This window comes from Buceros rhinoceros, unplaced genomic scaffold, assembly GCF_000710305.1.
Source record: "Buceros rhinoceros silvestris isolate BGI_N320 unplaced genomic scaffold, ASM71030v1 scaffold16375, whole genome shotgun sequence".
Taxonomy (NCBI): domain Eukaryota; kingdom Metazoa; phylum Chordata; class Aves; order Bucerotiformes; family Bucerotidae; genus Buceros; species Buceros rhinoceros.
The window spans coordinates 30,870-50,664 of NW_010411360.1; the positions used below are offsets into that span (position 1 = coordinate 30,870).

The 19,795-nt window shown below is 39.7% G+C and overlaps 1 protein-coding gene across 1 annotated transcript in view; it reads right to left on the reverse strand.

The window, feature by feature from the left end:
- Nucleotides 1-19,795, reverse strand: part of LOC104493346 (triple functional domain protein) — a gene marked incomplete at its 3' end in the record, with an annotated part of 93,427 nt that overhangs the window by 30,515 nt on the left and 43,117 nt on the right. The window contains exons 10-12 of the mRNA XM_010136004.1: nucleotides 14,514-14,705; nucleotides 4,812-4,981; nucleotides 3,722-3,896 (exon numbers count right to left, since the gene is read on the reverse strand). Of these exons, the coding sequence (XP_010134306.1) occupies nucleotides 3,722-3,896; nucleotides 4,812-4,981; nucleotides 14,514-14,705 (537 nt within the window). The remainder of the gene's footprint in view (nucleotides 1-3,721; nucleotides 3,897-4,811; nucleotides 4,982-14,513; nucleotides 14,706-19,795) is intronic.

Below are 19,795 nucleotides of genomic sequence, written 5' to 3' on the forward strand. Positions count from 1 at the left end.
GGAATTATAACTTTTCGTGTTATTTCATGCAACACCAATGTTAACAACCTGGACCATACATTGTTTAAAGCAGCCTGAAACACTCTATACAGGCGCAAAACATTCCCTGTCCCCTTCAAAAGATCAAGAAGCCCACAATTCAAATAATAATGCCAGCAGAGTCCCACACTCATTCGAAAGATAAGAAGTTAGCGAACACCACAGCCAAGGTTCCTAACAAGAGGAGTAATCCTTACATGTTTTTCAGCAGTAATTAGGTGGCACGAAGTGATCTATTTCAGCTGTTGCACCCACTGTGCAAATCTGAAATGCATTGAGGGCAAAATTAAAACAAAAATAACATGCATTAAGCCCTCTCTGCCCACACTCTTCAGTGCTTCCCCTGAAGTTCTGCTTTACAAGCAACACTTTTAGGGGGAGCAGGCTCCTATTTTATTTGTAAAGTTATGTCAAGGCAATCAGCATTAAACAAACAGAACAAAGACGAACTAATAGACATCTAAGTAACTGAATCACAAATACCACTCTCTGGAAATAGACAACCCAGCATAAACACAGGGTAACTACTTACCATAGCATATGTTCAAGAAGTTCCTAGTGCAGAGTCTGAGCTGCCTGACATTCCTAGATTTTAATAAATGTAAAGGTAACAGTGACAGCAAACAAAGCTGGGTGTAACAGGAGGGATGCCAACTCTTTTGCACTGGGTGGGCAAAAAAATAAAGAACTACAAGTCTCTTCTCAGAAGGGTCTAACTAGCATTTCTTGTACCAACTGAGTGCTAACCAGGATCTGGAAAACGCTATGTGCTGGGGAGAAAGAAAAAGGGAAGACGGGAAAGGGAAAAGAGTTAGCTCTCTGTGCACCAGCACTTTGCATCCTTGCCTTTTCAGCTGTATGACTTAACAGACATCTTGTAAGCATGGTCCAAAAATAGAGCTGAGATAAAGCTGTGAGTTGAAAAGTGTGTGATATGCTTTGTGTGGAGCCCTGACATAGGCCTCGAGGCATTTAAGTTACAGAGAAGCAAAAATGCACAGACACAGATGTGGCACACACATTTTTAGGCTGCATACGTTGCTACCAGTGTTACTTTCCCACTGGATAGGTCCATACGTATCTTTCTTGTGTTACTAAACAGCCTAGCAAGGGACTCTTCGTATATATTATTTTACTGCTCCTTGCCTTTAGTTAACACAGGCATTCACAGCAGAGTCCTTCAAACAGCTCACGACCAATGTCACTTAAAAGCCTACCAAGGACTGCTAATGTCGTTTATATGCCCAGAGCAAGGGGCAAAACTGAGTCAGTCTTGCAGTTACATCAATTTCAGAAGGGGAGAAGAATTTGAAAAGCTGTAGGATACAAGACAATGAATAATAAGGGAAGAGTAAGGACAAGAAGAAGAGGACTAACCCTATCAGCAAATTTCACCATGGTCCCCAGAAACACAGCTACACAGTATGATCCTGCAGTGCTAGGGGAACCCTTTGTCCCATTTTAGACTACGTTACTTTGCAAGCAGTAAGACAACCTAGAAACACTACTCATCTTCCAGAAAAATTGTTCTCATATGAATGAGCTGCCCCTACAGCCAAGTCTTAAATTACCAGACCAGTCACACAAAATCCTCCACAAATGATCAGGTCAACAGAAGGTCTACAAGTTCCTAGCTGGCATCTGGCTCCTCCTCACTCTCGTATTACAGATAAGGTTCTGCTTTCAAACAACTGACCTGGAACTAGTCCCTGCATTGTCTTCCTGGAAGTTTCTGAACAGATGTTTGCCTTCAGTGAGAGGGAAAAGAGAAGCATGCTTTGCTGAGGAAGCACAGAGAGACCAGCACACAGAAAGAGCAAAGCAATCAACATTTTGCTGAAGACGCTCTGCAGCCAGGGTCATTTTGTTTCCTGGGGGGCTCACTGGCAATCTTAAATACGCACAATTTTTGCTTCCAAGCCATGTAACCAAAACTTTTTCAATAAGGTAATTGGTACTTTGCTTTATGTTGTATGTGCCAAAATGTAAAGCATGGCAGGTATTAGCTTTAAAAAAACCTGTCAAGTTAGTGTTTGCATCTTTGCCATCCAAAATCTGATGGGCATCACCAAACAGTACAACTATCTATACAGATGCTGCCCTGCACTGAAGGACTACAACACATCTGCAAAGCAGGGCTCCTGCAACCAGCCTTCTGCTGTCATAGAATTCTGGTTTATGTAACCTACAGCAGAGAGCAATCACCTTAATCATGAACTTCACTCAAACCAACCCAATTCTTCCACTCATTTTCTTGGTATACCTTGCCTCCCACGGCTACTGTTTCCCCAGTAAAAGCGTTCCAAGAACAGACACTGAGCATTGCAGATCACTTCTACGGAGGTCGTATAATTGTTGACAATCCTATAGAATAGGATACCTTTTATGTTCCTCCACGTGTACCAGTCTTCCAGCTAATTATTACAACCACCACTCTGGCAAAACTTTTCCCTTGCATATGCAAGACAACTACTCTCACATAACTGAAGTAGCTAATTCCCTGCAGACTAGTGTGAATTGCAAAATCAAGAACCATCTCAGTCTTTCTTAACACCAGTCTTGTTATTACTGTAGAGCACACACTCTCACTTCCTCTATGGGCACGGATCAAGGAAATGTGTCTGCCTATTCCTGCATTGCACCTAACAATGTGCTTAGCTAAACCAGACTTCAGCAATATCTGATCCTGATTTTAAGAAAAAAAAAACAAACCCAAAAACAAACCACAAACAAAAAACCTGAGAGACTATCACTTCTGCTGACTGCCTCTGTGTCCTTACACCATTCACACCTAAACAACAGTTGCAGCTTTTACTATGTAGAAGTGAAGGGGTAGAATTACCACTAATTCCTGGTTTCCAGAGTCTCAAGATAAGCCATTATATACTCAAACAGGATCATTTACCAATGGCTTACCCTGAAACTTTTGAGGCACCAACTCAGTTTTGGTTGCTGTGTACAGCACTAGTGGTTTTATAAAAGCCACATGAATGTAAGTGAAGCTTTTTGATGCAATTCTGTTAACTTAAGCTCCATGCGGAGTTTCATGTCTGTCTTTATGTATACATGTCCTCGAACACAAACAAAAACTTTCCAATTGATAAACTGTAACTCTCCTCCAAAATTAGGACAGCCTCAAAACTTCTTGAAGTTTTGCAGGGGTGTGACACTACAACTGCTTTTGCATTATTTTCAGAGGTGGAAAAGAGACAGACAGTCCATACAACATCCCCAAAGATTAAAACTGAACTCCAGACACCACTTGAAATTGCCAACTGAAAAAAAAGATTTGGAAAAGAGAAGAGGGGTGTTACTAGAAAGCAACAGTTTAGAGGCTTTGTACTAAACCATCCTGAAAATCTAATTTGTATTGACTGTAAGGATACTAGTTATATCACGATAGCTTGATATTTAAACCAAACTTACCAGATGAAGCAAATGCTACATTATGATTTTACAAAACTTGCTTAAAGATGCACTGGCAGCCAATCAGAGCTGGAACGAATATCAAAAAGCTCAGCTCTGCACTCTACTCATGTACAAGACAGAAGTCTTAGTTCAGGTAAGAACTAAGTCTGTCAGTCATTTGAGCCACATGCCAATGGAACTACCGAACAATCTCAGCATAAACATTCTTACACGAGAGAAGTAGTGCAGGGCAACTCCAAGAGCAGACACTCACATCTATTGCATCTCTTTCAAATATGCGGAGCTGCAGAAAGAGCTCAAGCTTGATCTTGCGTTCTTGAAAAAGCTCCTCCATCTGAGATTGGGCCTCATCCAGCTGCTGCAGGACTGTCTCTATGTGATTGATTGAGCTGTTATGGGGGGTCTTGTTACTAGAAATGGCAGAATCCCTATTTGAAGCAGAGAGAAGGGGAAGAGAAAATAATTATAGTAATAAGAAAAGAGTATTATTGACAAAAAACCCCATACAATTTGGACACTATACATGACCACAAAATGTAAGTAAGACCTGTTTCAGATAAGGTCAGTGCAAGCTGTATTACATGAAAGCTAAGTCTATACATCTTTGTTAATAAAAAGTTCAAATTATGTTTTGGTACTTGAAAAAGCATTAGGAAATTAGATTACTTCAAATTTTTGACTAATTCAACATTTAAGAACATTCTGTTTACAGGAAGAATAAAATTTAAAACCAGAGACAAATCCTTTTATTGTGAAAAGGAAGTGGCATGTGATAACTTACCGAATCTGCCTGGCAGTTAAAAAAAAAAAATTGAAATTAGATACTCAAAAAAAATTCCTTAATCTTTTACTCGAGTATAAAACCTGCAAATTCAGATATGATAATATGAGCTCCTGCAGCAAAGTGGAAATGCAGCAGTGCAGCTGGGGTCCAAATTTATTTATATTGTTACTGAATGAAACGCACTACAAACTGATGGTCTTTACTACAATAAAGTTACTTATGAGTCTGCAAAACAATTTCAAGTGTCTCTTTATAAAAAGGCTGCTGGTCAGAACTCAAAAGGCATAGTCAGACTACAAAGACATACAATTGCTCCTATCAGAGAAGCAGCTCATGTAAATAAAATTCCCTTCTTGCGGAGGAGGTGTTTCTAAGCTGAGCTTCCTGTAAACAGGGGGTTAGAGACCATCAGTATAGCATGAAAAATCATTGTAGTCCTAATATTTACAGGTTTTATTTACAGGTCATACCTCTATGTCATCATCTCTATCCTCAAAAAAAGAGCCTCACAGAATATTAGACATACACCCGAAGAGATTTAAATAAAAATTTCTTTTACCTTAGTTGCTGTATAAGATCTTCACCTTCTTTTATGACATTGACTGTAACCTGCAGAGTGGTCTGTTGTTGTTGACCAAAACGTTTAATCAGGTCTTGGACAGCCTCCACAGACTCAGCATAGACATCATCAAGCAGTTCTTTCTGTAGCTCTTCAAGCCACGTCCACAGCTAAAGAAGAAGCGGGGAGGAAAAAACCCAAAACATAAGCCCCAGGATCAAGCAGCCACTATTCCAAATCAAGCTTCCCAGACAAGTGAAAACAGACTGAGATGGGGAGAAGAAACAGGATTTGTTTCTCTTCACAGAAAAAATCCCATCCTCAATTTAATGAAAACGAGCCTTTGTTTCAAATAAGGTTTTTGCTTCTTGGAAATACCAGGAAAGCTTTATCCGTGTTGCTAAGTCACCCTTTCTTTCCCATTTTCCTTCTACAGTACTGAGTGTATCCGATTGAGCAGCACAGAGTTCATAGCAAGAATCCCATCTGCAGCTCTGCGCGAGAGTCCCTGGGAGGGAAATGCTATGGTAACAGTCCCTGAGAGAAGGAAGGAAGGAAGGAAGGAAGGAAGGGAGATGTATTGTAGCCACCATCAAATTTACTCATGCACAGAGACAACACACTTTTCAGTGGCCTTCAAAAAAAAAAAAAAAAAAAAAAAAAAGGGCATTTCAGAAAACAGTATAAAGATAAACCAGAGGTGAGAATTTATTTTTCTGACGTGATCTCTACAGCTATAGGGCACAAAAAAAAAAAAAAAAAAAAAAAAGAAAAAGGGCATTTCAGAAAACAGTATAAAGATAAACCAGAGGTGAGAATTTATTTTTCTGACGTGATCTCTACAGCTATAGGGGTTTACCCTCTTGATGTCAATTTCATGCTATTACAACAAAAATCATCATAAGTAATTCCACCAGTTAATTCAATATTTCCCCCTCCTACTTAACGTGTGCACATATTTCTGTTCAGAACTGCCCGTGCACCACAAAAAACCCTAGGTATATGCTAGCTAGGTATCACTGCTGCTCACCTGAACCCTCCTGTGTTCTTTTCCACAATGTTATGAGGCAAGCTGTTGCATCCTAAGCATTGTGTGAACATTATTCATCAGCAAACCCTAGCCATCTATTGTGCAACTGATAAAAACATTGCTTGAGCAGAAAGGGCACGGCTGTCTCCTGGAACACTCCTGTGAGCAGCACTAACAGCACAGTGAAACAGCTACACTCACAGGAAGCACTGAAATCGGGTCCCTCCTCTCCATTTTATCATCACATCCCAACTGCTGTGATTCCAAGAACAAGGGTTAGAGTTTTATCCTGAAAGAATAACTGATCTGATTGAAAGTATTATGGTCTTTTTTTTGACTACACTTTAATCTCTGCCTTTATATGTTTTAGAGATATAAATAGGCTTTATTAACTTCGAACCTACGTAAAAGATTAACATAGTTCAAGATACAGACAGTAAGAATAAAAACTGGCTTAATTTCAAAAGACAAAAACAAATGTTTTCTTTATTTCTTTGACTGACATTTTCTATAGAAATACCCATTTCATGCTGCTGTTTGTGTAACGATCTGATAATAAAGTTTTCCTAACTACCAGTGGACCTACATTAAAATAGAAAATTCAATGATGGATTCTAGATCTTGCTTAATTAGTTCTTTTGAAGCTTTATTTTAAAACCAAACTCTAGGTTTTGTATCTTAGAGCCTTACATGCCTCCTAAGGTAAGTTTTGAGTTACTCAAGCTATAGGCTAAATTTTCATGATTGAGAAGAATTAATGACACTTTTCTACAAACCTACTACCCCTCCTCCCCAAAACGGAACTCCCTACTCATACACAGTGTTATTCTGACTAGTGATATGCTTCAAAGACAATGCCTGTCACAGATTTGAATGCAAGTCCATAGCTGTAAACACCACAAGCTCAAGCCACAGCAGTCTTCCTTATTACAAAGGAACCAAAATCAATAGAGCTTACCAAGTGGGTCAGAAACACTGGTTAGCATTCATTCCAGCATAACCCAATACAGCATCCAATTTCTTTTTCAAATGCACTCTTATGCATAAAATTTCACTTCAAGACAAACGAAACTTCAGAGCAAGAAGCCTGAAAATACAACCTGAAAACTTTACTCAGGTTTCAGTGGCCTAGAGAACATGTTTTTATTCTTCTCTTAGCTTACAAAGTTTACATCTGAACCGTAATAATAGGGCTCAACGTTAGAGACCTTCCACATGAGCTGGTGTGTACACACAACCGCTGTGGCTTGCAACTGTGCAGATATACTAATTTGAGAGTAATGCTTTGTTGTTGCCTGCAACGTGTTCAGTGCTGGAAGACCTCTACTCTCCATGCTCTACTGCACTATCTATAGAAGGTCCAATTTACAGAAACAGACAAACTGGGAGTCTCTTGAACTATATCAAGTTTGCCCCTTGGCTCCCTTACAAGCACCTGTACTGCAGCTCAAGACAGGTCTAAGAACCACTTGAATTTTTTCTAATCCATCTTCTGGAGCTGGGTTGTGTCTCCTGTGAAAGGGAGACCTCGCCTCTGCATTTCTTATTCTTCGCATATGCTTCAGCCACTTCTGTAACTGGGTGGAGAGGGCCTGGCAGGCGCAATAAAACTTAGAAGCATTGGGCTGGTGATGTATTGTGCATGTGAATACACCCCTTAAAGCTCATCCTGGATGCTGGAGTCCAAGCCAACACAGAACAAGCAGACCTTTTCCCCTGCACAGCCAGTTCAAAGCAACACCACCTGCCTTGAGCCCTAGCAGAACAAAGTGTTACGTCGACTGGCTTAGTGCCTGGTCAGCACAGCATGACTGTAAGCATGGTATCTTGCCCCCAGGGTACCAAAGGGCTCAAAAACACATCGTGTTTGCCTAGTTCATTAGCTGAATTGCCCACTGCTTAGGAAGGAAAAACATTTTAGGAGTGTGCAGAAACAGGAGGAGAGTAATTAGTATGCATTACTCGCCTAGCTCTGATTCATACGCTGTTGAAAGTGGAACAATTTAAGCCACTTCTGAAGTAACTAAACAGCTCTGTGACATTCCAAAAGTTACTCTCATACATTACCAAATAAGCTTTTTACACTTTTCTACCAAGTCAGTTTCTGACAGCTCCCCCTCAAAATAATCTTGATGTTTATACACAAAAATCAGAATAAAGCCATCACGGATGAACAAAACTGTCAGGTTATTAAAGCTGGATAGAAATTCATGCAATTTACTGAGAGATTATTTCATAACGGGTGGCGATAGCCAGCTGGCTAGTATACAGCTTTAAATCCAGAATGAGCACTGGATATTCTGGAAATTACATAAATTACCTCATTTTCAGTTAAGAAATGAAGGATGAAGACAAGGTTGCATAGCAAAGCCAAAAGAAAGAGAACAGTCTCCAGCAGGGGAGTGAACTGAAACTGGTGCTTACTCATACACATTCAGCAGTGCAGAATTACAGATTTTATAGTACAATGATTTTCTGAGGTAACACATTCACATTATTCCACAAAAAACAGCTTGGCCACAAAAATCCAGGAGGGGCTTGGGGGAGGGGGGCGGGAGCGGGGCGGGTGGATAGCCATAAACAAACTCGTCATCAAAAACTATTAATTTTCTTTCGGTCAGAACTTTAGAGTAACTTCCGGGCATGTTTTCTTCTACTCTCTGTTAAAGAAGCAGCACAAAGATCCCTAAACAAACCACCAACTCCTGTGACCTCAGCAAGAACTTTATCCAGCAGTAAAACAGCTTTAACGAACAGTAAGAAAACCATATAAATAACTCCATCCAGTCTCAGAAGGAGGTTCTTCTGCTCTCTTTATCTGCTCTTCACGTCTTACCAGAATTAAAATTGGAGGGGGAAATCAATTTCTGAATCCCTGACAGGCAAATGTTTCACCCAGCAGATTTTTTTTTCCTTGATCTAAATATATCACAGACTAAGAAACATCTGCTTGAATGAGCCTGCATCCCGTGCTACCTCTTTCCTAAATTCTTGGGAGCATGCCATTAGTCACTGAGATGGTATTATTTTACTTGTCTGCAACATCCTGGAAGTTTCAGTGTTTTCACCATGGGCCTCTATCCATTTAAGTCCCAATCCTACAAACTCCTGAAAGACTGCAGCTAAATAAGACCTTACAGTATTTTGCTGAATATAATCAGAGAACAATTATTTTTTAATAAATATCTTTCCAAGTGCATAGGTATTTTATTAGTGTAAAATACCCATCGTGCTCTTTCACAATGTATTTTATTTTTCATTTATAATAATGGGGTTTGGATATGCACTCAGCCCTTTCAGCAGGTTAAGACAAAAAAAGGCACACAGTTTCTGCATGTAAAAACTGTCGGTTCCTCTTTCTGGCCCTGTCCCCCAGCACAGCGTTGCAGAACATGTACTACCACAGGCACAGCTGTTGAAGAACCTATTATTTGTACAGGACCAAGTGTTGAACAGTATTCCCTAACAAGTACATCTGGGCAGAGAAAGGGGCTGATGTGTGTGCCTGCCCGTAAGCTTTGGCTTTCAAGACATGCAGTGGACAAAACCTGCATCTTTTTAAAAGCAAAAACCGTAAGGTGCTATACCCCCTGGATTTTGTCTTCCAGGGCCTTTCAGTGAAAATTAAGATATTAAATGCATGCATATTTTTTGAAAATTAGATACAATTATCTTAAAAAGTTTCAAATATCCCTATCTATTCTACAGTTATAATGGAATCAACTTCCTATTCAGAATAAATACGTCCTTGAAGAAAAACCAAGTTTCTCACATCTTCCTAAAATTACATCAACTAGCATTTGTCCCATTTCTTTACTGAACAAGAAAAAAAATGTCAATACCCTATCTTTACACATTTTAAAGGCCTAATTCTGCCTCACTTCCCTCAAGCACTTAGTGCTATTTCAGTAATGCTTGGATTCAATTTGATCCCTTTTTAAGGAGTATCTAACAATATTGAAAAACTTAAAGACGAGAAACTCTGTGCTGCATAACTGGATTCCAGTCCTACCAAACCAGTCAACCACAACACACTGAAGTGTGCTGGTAGTAAATGTGTTTCTCTTTCTCTAGGTTTAAAAACTGTCCTCCTCAACTCTCAAGATTCAAGATGACTGTCATACATCAAAGTACTGACCACTGACTGCCCTTCATCTATCTTGCCAGACCCATCACACTGAGCATGGCTGTGCTATTATGACAGCTAAAAATAAGCACAAACACCCAAGGGACAGAATCTTCACACTTAGATGGGAGCATCCAAAAGCTGCTCTGCTGCCTGGAAAGAGCACACAAAGGGAAGAGTAGCCTTATTATGACATCTAAATTAAACCTGTAAACCATGAGCACAGAAGACTCAAATATTCAGGAGTGACAGGCAAGCAGAAGAGCCAGTCTGTCACCTCAGGGTTCACCCCAGGATGAAATGAATAAAAGACCGCGCAAAGGACACCCTTCCACACCTGATAATGCAAAGCAGGGCATATTTCTGGCAGCGAGTTGTGAGACAAAACAAGACCATTACCAACAAGATTTTTTGAATCAATTACGCACACCTCGTAGCTAGATATCAATAAACCTGCAGCACTATGGCCAGGGCAAAGCCTTTGAAGCCTTCCCCATCCACTGGCATCCTCAAAATGATGCCACCTTCCTTTAACACTCGCACAGACTACTGTTTCATTACTTTTTTCCAGGAACAGTGAGGTTTTATATTTGAAATCTTAGCCAATTCCACTTTCCTTTTCTTTGTTTCAACCTCAGTCTATTCTGGTGCAAAGTTTAGTTTAACCAAGATGAAAAAAGGAGAACAGTCATCATCTAGTAACACCATTAAGCATATTGTCTATACATAAAAACTGCTCTGAGCTATTTTATAATCAACTTGTCAGAATACACACAAAAGGTTATATGCAAAAAGCCATCAGGCTCTTAAAAGATCATTCTCTTCCACGTACACTCAGCCTGATCTGTATTCCCACACTTGACTCTAGGAAGGAAAATATCTGTTGCTGTACTTTGGCATTATTACAAACACCTGGCTTGGCCAGGATTTCCAATCTTCCCACTCAGAGATGCTGAGGGAGCCATTTCGGAGAGAGCATGTGTGCATGTGTCTCTATCTTTATGTGTATGGAAAAATTTGAATTCACACCAAAATCCTTTTCATCTCCACTTGGTGACAGATTTCACAGCAAAGATTGTCATGACTCTTGGTCTTACGTTTTGCACACAATCTTTTATGATAACTCTTGATTTAGGAAGTGTATCTTTTATTTGTGCAATTTTTTTCTCACCTTGTCCCTCCCCATATTATTATACGTCAAAAGGCATGAAAGTCACAAGGGATTCACTGTGTTGAAATCGTCAGTGGTTTCAGATGTTCCATTGCATTTTATCCATCCTCAGGCTGGGAACCTGCCAGGACACAGCACTTTCAACGCAAAGATTCTGACAGGGGTATTTATGGTCCCAAACACTTCTCAAGCACATCAGTGTGTGGCTTTACTTCATATATTGAAATTTTCACCGTCTGCATAGAAATTAGAACTAAATACCCAGAACCTTACAAACTTAAAACCAGTAATAACATAACGGTGTGGAATCACAATTTATATACAGCAAGCAACTATATATTTTCTTGGATGATCATTAAATAAAATCAGTAATGGTGATGCCATTACATAACATCATACTCCTGGCTTCCCTGAATACATCCTTTTTTTCCCCCAACGAGAAATGTAGTCTATTGAGATTAGTCTGTGAAGAGTCTGAGAAGTTGTATGTTGGTTTTCTGATGTTTGTAAGCCTCTGGAAGCTGTACTAACTTGTAACCACCTGGCTACAGAACTGGAAACGTTAAAGACAGCCAGCACTTCCAATGTGCATTGTAACATACATACTACGCAGCTGCTTTGTGCACAGGTATAGCAAAAGCCTATTAATTCCAGGGCATGTCAAGCTGATCTACTGCTTTTGTGGCAAGCACACTGCTTCTGAAAGCAGAAACTGTGCTGGTTCACTAAGCGTGAAGAGAGCGGCAGCCCTCCACAGACACTGCAGGGCCAATGCTTCGCAGAAAAGCTGGGAGAAGTTGCAGGCAAATTCTGTGATAAGTGGAAAGGTTACATAAAGCTGGAATGCTCTCGTCCAGATGAGGAGCATTCATTCAACATAAAGTATTTCTGGGGAAAAGAATAAAACACAACAAAATATGGCTTGGATGGCTAGCGGAGCCAGACTTCAAAGCCTCAAAACAGCCAACTACAATTACCAACACTTCTCAACTCTGGCTCCCTCCATACAAGGGTTTTATTCTTCATGCCTATTTTTAGACCAGGAAAACACAACAGATACAAGAAAACTCACCCTGAATACTTGAAGGGCAAAACGCATTGGTGGTGTTTTGTTTTCATTTCCTTGGGTATTTTTTTTTTTTAAAAAAAACTGAAGTATCTTTTTCTGGTTCAACAACTAGCATTATTACCCTACGCTTGAACTCCTCTCTTCACTAGCTAAGCATGCACATTAATTTCTTCACTCCGCCACACAGTAGAAAGGTTACATGCTTACAGGTATGCATTAATGTGTTCAGCGACTTCCCACATCCTGCAGAAGAAATGCAATTCTCCTGCCAACACAGCACAGATGACTTTCAGGTTTAGGGCTTTTTTATCTTCCATCTGCTTTCTGATGCCTTCTCAGCACTCCACGTGCATGTTTGATAACAAACAAGATGCTCTTGAAAACACATCAGAATATCGAAAGCACAAGACAGCTCTGAGTTTGCTATTTCTTTGCACCTTAACCAAAGGACTAGTCTACCAAATAGGAGCCACCTGCCTCATTTTCTCATTTGTATTTAAGTAGAAGCAAATAAATAAAACTATAGCCTTGGTTACACAAATGAGTACTCTCTTTAATTTTACTTGATTTATAGGTATAAAGGTCAGTCACATGACAACACCACGCATACATTAGCCACAGTACCTTTCCCCCAAAGTCCAGCTTGCAAAGAGGCCGCCGTAGGAACAGCTGTGTGCACTTACAAGGTCACAATAATATCCATCTTCCCAAAGAAATAAATCAAGATACAGAAAACTTTTCTTTCCAATAAAACATTATTACCTAAGGGACCAGTGGCAATATTCCAGCACATCTGGATCAGCCTCCCCGAACTACTCCATGACTCACAGATTGGTCTGCCTTTCAGTTTTTTGGATTTTTAAAGTCCTTTCCTTGCAAATCCTTTTACATTCTCCATCTTTCATCACTACAACAAACTGTATCCACTTAAATACCATTCCAGCTGCTCTTCTTGATGCTAATAAAAACAGTTAATGAAGAAATGTATAAAAACAATAAACATGTTTCAGCAGCTGACTGTCCTGTGCTTCACAACAGGTAACGGAACAACACTATATGCTTGAGAAAAGCAAGACAAAAGAATGGCCCCTAAGAATGGCTGCATCTATGTTTTGTTTAAACAAGTGGAGTCCTGGGAGAATATATACCATGGAAGCGTCCAACAAAAATCTGACGGGGGAGCTATGTACTCATGTCTAGAGCTAAAAAGTAATTAAATCCTGACCTCCTTTCGAAGACCAACTAACTGCCTTCTGTGTTCGTTTCAAGTGCAAAGCAGATGTTTCACATACAAAAAAACTCCCACCCTCACCCTCTGCAAGGTTTTGCTGAAGAAGGTACTTCGAATACTATACTTCCCACTAAACAGACCATTTCTCAATATGGGGAAAAGGGAAGGAAGACAGTCTGACATGCTGTGATCCAGAAGCCTTTCATATTTTCACCTAGTTTGAGCAGTGAGGAGATCTAACATGAATTCTAAACAGAAAACGAGTAATCTACAGTTGTCAAAATTTGCCACTACCTTTAACCAAAACCCCTTACTGAAGTCTTTATTCTTTCTCTAGCCTTTTCCACCCTCTCCCACGAGCTTGTAAATTCATACGATCTGTGTTCTAAATCAGAGCAGAAAACTGATTTGGCTGAAAATTAAATATATTTGGTTAAATTTTCTTTTTCTTAGAATATCGGTTCAACCTTTGTAATTTTTAGTCTCCCTCAAACATGAGGCAAACCACTGTCATTACCAAGTAAGCTCTTCAGGTTGTAAAGAGCCATCAATATAAAAGACGAAAATGCAGTGTGTAAAACACCGAAAGAAAACAAAGTCTCTCTGGGCAGGAAGTTTGCCTTAAGCAGCCCTTACACTTCCGCGACCCGTTTCTGTTTCCTGAACCTTGCCAGTCTAACTATGTATTTAACAACTCAGTGAACTGCACTGGAGAGCTGGCTGGATAAAAAATAAACAAAACCACCCACAAAAGTCACAGTTATCTCCCCCTGCAATGCTGTCTTTTAGCTGTATTGGTTTCCCAATCTCAGCCTCCCCCCTTTCCTGTGACTGAAACAGGCATAGGTACTTGCACAACAAAGGAGGCAGAAGCTGCTCGAGAAGTAAATAAATAAATAAATCCATAAACAAAACAACCACCCTTCCCCAAACCACAGTAAATTACAACCCAAAACTTATCATACAATAGGGGTTTCACTATTTATGGCAAGGTTCTAATAACGTGTCCTGGTAACATTGGACAATATTGGGTTTAAGGCTTACAGTCATGACCATGATTTTGCAGCAGTTTTACCTCTTTAACATGAGTGTGAAAGGACACAGACATGTCCAGCAGGATCTTGCGTTGCTCCACACGCCTAACAAAATCCTGTATCCGGTCTTCGAGTTGATGGGCAGCTTGATAAATTTCCTCCGGGTCACACTCCCCAGTCTGAGCGAGCTGTTCAGCTGCTTCTAGGAGCTTATCTGCGTTGGTATATGTGTTCTGTAGAGAAGTAAGTTAGTTTCACAGGATTAAATAAAAGAAAATTCAGCCAGTATATTTTAAAGCCACTCCACTAATGAAAATGAAAGGATAAAAAGGCCCTTGGAATGTATATTTCTTTCTTTTTTTAAAGGTAGGATGATAAAATCACACTGAAGATTTTGTTATATTTCTAGATACTTTTTCATTCAACCTTTTTTATGTCTACTCAAATGTCTCCTCAATCCAGAATCTGTGAGCCTGTTTATTCTTTCTTGGAATTATTTTGTATTTGCAACTAGAATAAAGATCTGCGTAAGTGTCCAATTACTTGCAAACTGGACTATTTCAATACTGGAAAGATCACTAGTCAGGGCCAGAAGGCATTTCAAATGTTTTTTATGAGAGGTGTGAAAGTCCTAGCTGCTGGTAGAGATGCTTAACATCAAATCCACATATCCAGCAGGAAAATGGAAAGTGACCAGGCACAGAAGCAGAAAATTTCTCTCCACCCTTACAGAAATGAGGTATCCAAAATTCATGTGTCAAGTGGATCATCATTTGTGACACAGCAGCAACGGAGGAAGATAGAGAAGTCTGCTATGGCCAAGTGTTAGAGTGGAATTCGTATTCATATTGTGTCCACATGTCATAAGGTTAACAAATGCAGATCAGCAGCCCCGTAAGAGACTTGGGTCAAAGCAGAAAACAGAATAGGATAAGCCCAGTACCTGATGGGCTGAGGGCGCGGTGGTCCAGAGAAGAGGGAGATTTTTACGAACTCTTAAAGTTTAGAATGTGCAACCTGCATCTGTATCTTCCTCATTAATTCAAAACAGGACTGATTACAAATACTGGCTATAATTTGGGACCTCTCTTTGAGCCTGTCCTTCAGTTTTCATGCCTTGGAATGGTTCCCAAAATGGACTCATCAAGAAACATAGAAGGATGTTGACCTCTGGAGAAAACAGACTGAAGCCCGTTCTACACTAAAGAAGCTTTGGTTACGTCACCACATCAGGTCTCCTGCTACGTTCACACCAGACTATTGAAAAACCAAAATTCTTGACAATATAAACTACACCTTTTTCTTTTCCCTTCTGCCCTTCCATCTTCTCCCAACCTCAGTTACAACAGGTAAAAATACTACTTGCCAGACAAATTAAGCCTATGTAAATGTGCTTTTCTTAGCCATAAATACAGCATCACACCTCTAATTAACATTATAATAGCCACAAAAGTTAAACCCTAGCCCAGCCCTAAAACTCAACTAAGGGGCAGGAAATAAGAGCTCTCCTCCAGGGTTTCAAGCAAATTAGCAGACAGGGCCAGGACTGACCGATTACTCAGTGCAGCTTTCATATATTTGAGGGCAGTTCCCCCTTCATTTATTAAGATCTAGTTATGCAAGGAATTAAATCCATACTGCTCCTTGATTTTCACTATGTGCATCTTAGTCCTTCCTTAACCTTCAGCTTTTTAATTTCATGGAGAGGTAGAGAACTAGTCTTCAGTTTTCCTGGGAAAGCCTGTCGAGACAAACATAAGCTTACCCTTTCCAGTGGGGAGCACGCTACTCAACACTCCAGACGGCTCAGGCAGGCCATGCTGGCCCAGAACACACCCTGATCTGTGCTTTAGTGTTTTGACTTCCACAGTAGCAGCTCACATGTAATCAAGGGGCAAGGCTGAAGAGCCTTAAGGCACTCCTCAAACAACAACTACTTCACCAACTCAAGAGAGCCACACCCAGCGCTGCAGATGGCTGGAACAGAAGTTTCCCATTTTAATGAAAACTTTATCTCACATGTGAAGCACTGTTTACGAATTCCAGGAGTATCTTCCGTGTAACGCAGGCCCAGACACAGCAGACTTCTCTTTCTGTAAACTGGATGGTGAACTGCCTGTACTCAGAAGCGATCACAACCTAGATGCTGCTTCAAAAGGGGCTGCAATTCTGAAACCTTAAGAGCAGACATGCCTTATCGCTAAAATTTCTCTTCCAAGTACAGCTGAAATATAACATAAATATTTATCTTAGTAGATAACAACTGCCCTTTGGAATAGAAATTGCAGCTCATAGGTGTGCTGTACAACTGCTGGCTTTCCCAACTCTCTGCTTACTTCTAAACAATGCTTGAAGGAAAAAAGTAGTAATGCAAAGATTTTGAAAAATGTTGGTTCCAAGAGATAGCAGCCAGCTGGAAAGCAGAAGGTTAGGCAGAAAGAATAGGAGTTTTCCCTTAAAGCTGCTTATGCCAACTTCCTAAACTGACAAAGCAGGTTTCATGGTAACAATTTCAACACAGAGTTTTGAAAGAGATTAACAGCTCCTCGGAGTATCTCCACTCCAGGAAGCACTCCCCAGATTCCAGGGGAAAAGAGTCACCTTGGTAAGATCTTTAAGAAATCCTCTAGGCCATCCCCCTGTACCCCAAGGCATGATCAACTATAGTAAAGTCTTGAATAGGCATTCTCCTCCAAAATGCTGACAGACCTCCATAAGGGAGAGTTTACCACCTTCCTCAACACCATATCCCACTGCTTTCCCAATCTTTCTGTTGAGAAACTTTCTCTATGTAGTATTCAGAAAAAAAAACCACCATATTTTTAGAAAGCCTATTAAGTGATGCACCATAGAGAAGTCAAAGGTTAAATTAAGAGACTAGTGCCGAAATGAGTACAACTGACTAATACAGCGACATAAATGAGAGGAGGTACGGATGGAATTTCATACAAACTGGAGTTTATTGCACTATGGAGAGAGAAGAGACACACACACACGGATGGAGGAAGATAACAGAGGTATACAAATCATGAAAGGTAGAGAAAATTAAGACAGATTGCTCATTAAGTACAGTGGGTCCTATCACGATTAAGCATCAGACAACACTTAACATGAAAAAAGCAGAAGTACTTTACATGTAAGGCAAAATTAAATTGCATAACTCATTGCCACAGGATCTGGCATACATTCCAAGAGCAGAAATGGGTTAAAAAAGTAGCTATCCTAATTAAGGAAAGAAAAGTCTACGTTTACTATTATAACACTGGTTCTGATGCATCCTTCAGACCCAGACACCGAATAGGCTCAGACAACTGGGAGGGTAAAGGTAACCTTTTAACAATACTGCCCCTTTTCTTCATGCATCTGGTGATGACCACAAGATACTCTAAGACGTGGACCTTTAGTTTGATGTATTACAACTATCCATGGGTAGAGTTCTTTACTCAGGTGCAGTCTGCACATGGAGAAAAGGATCTCACTAATTAATCCTTGCCATATACCTTTCATGTTTTTTGAGACTACTGTCAAAAAGCAGACATCAGTCATAGTTGAAACAGGAGAAGCTGACTCTAGAATTTCATACAAAAATGCATGGGGAAGTACAACCATACTACTCATTTGTACCCAGTGCTTCTATGCTAAAAAATACGTGCCCATAACCGAATCAGTTATGTCAAAAGTTGGGAGTCCTGACACTTTGACAAAATGGTCTCATGGATACAAAGACGATCGCAGAGAGAGGGGGAAAAAAGAAAGACAACAGAAAGGGTAGAGAGTGAACTGGACAGGTTTCACAAGGAAAGAGCAACACAATTTTACAACAGTGGGTGCAAGCCAAAGTGTGAATGTGTAGGAGGAATATCAATACATCAGAATTTCACAAGATTATTAGTTGGCTGGGTTTTGACTATTTAGTGCTTCTGCAGTAGTAACAAAAAGTGCCAAATAAAGAGAAACAAGCCTTCAATTCACACAAATTTAAAAGGCAATGATTTGTGAGCGCACAGCCCACTGACTTTGGAACACCTTTTCTATTCAACCCACAGCTTATTTTAACATCTCTTTGAATGCTGCTAAGGAATTGACACCTCATTCACTTAAAGAATGAGGGAGGAAGCAGAAGGGAAGAAAACAGAAATAATAATTTTCACTCCCCTCAAAATCAAGAGTTAGCTTTCCATTAGGTACTTTTCAACACTACTGTTGGCTCCTTGCATTTGATAAAATATTGCCATGCCATTGGCAATTGACTTGACACTGCTTCCTCTCAATTTCTGTCTAGAGCTGACTGAAAACCCCTCCATTATGCCTAGGATCCTATTAAAAAAAAAAAAGCCAACAAAACACAACAAAAAACAAGAAAACCCACCCCAAAGTCAAAACACAACCAAGACCTGGACCAAACCGAAACGTAGGTAAATTAGCCAAAAGTTACTTGTGTTTTAACAACAACTGCAGATTGCTGTTTTATGCTTGAACATAATCTTCTTATAACACCACCACAACAGGAAAGTCTTCTGGGTCCTCTTTACAGTATAGTTCTAAAGCAAGTGAGAGGAACAACTCAGAGGGTGTGCCTCTCTTGGCAGTCACTACACATTCAAGAATTAGAGGTGAAAAAAAATACTTATTAGATCATTTTGTCCATCCTTCTGTCAGTGGAAGATAGTCCTCTGTAGTATATTTAAGTTCTTTAACTAGTCAAAGTTTTTCAGTATCTCCAAAAATAGAAATTCTACCCAGCTCCTAAAGAGATCATTTTAAGCTCTAGTAACGCTCATTTTAGGAAGTTTTTGCTAAGTATTTGCTTTACAACTTTCTGCTTTAAAGTACAATGCAAATTAACAAGATTCTTTTTCAACAGTTTACATCCCACTAACAGTTCGACACACTTCATCCCCCTGTGGTTACTCAAACATTTTTTTTCATTTTTTTTCTTTTTTTCTCAAATAACACCGTATTAAGTATGAGAACATTCAAGTTTTGTTAAGTGTCTTATAGAAATAGATTCTTGCTTGTCTGATCCAGAAAAATAAGTACTCCTCATGGAAAATATTACAGATTTTACTAAAAATGAAGTATTAGGCACACGTATGGAAAATCCAGCATGCGTATATACAAAATTAATAATGCTTATTATTTTTTAAAGTTTTATAGGAAATCAATATTGAGGAAACTTTCTGATGCTATTTCAAGTCCTCAATCACTGGAGCGCTTTAAGACCATAGTTACAATAAAATTTTATTAAAAGCTTAATCAGCTATAAACACATTTCTGATGCATCTGCCTTAGTAAGTGTCACAGCTGAGCTCCTACACGTTAC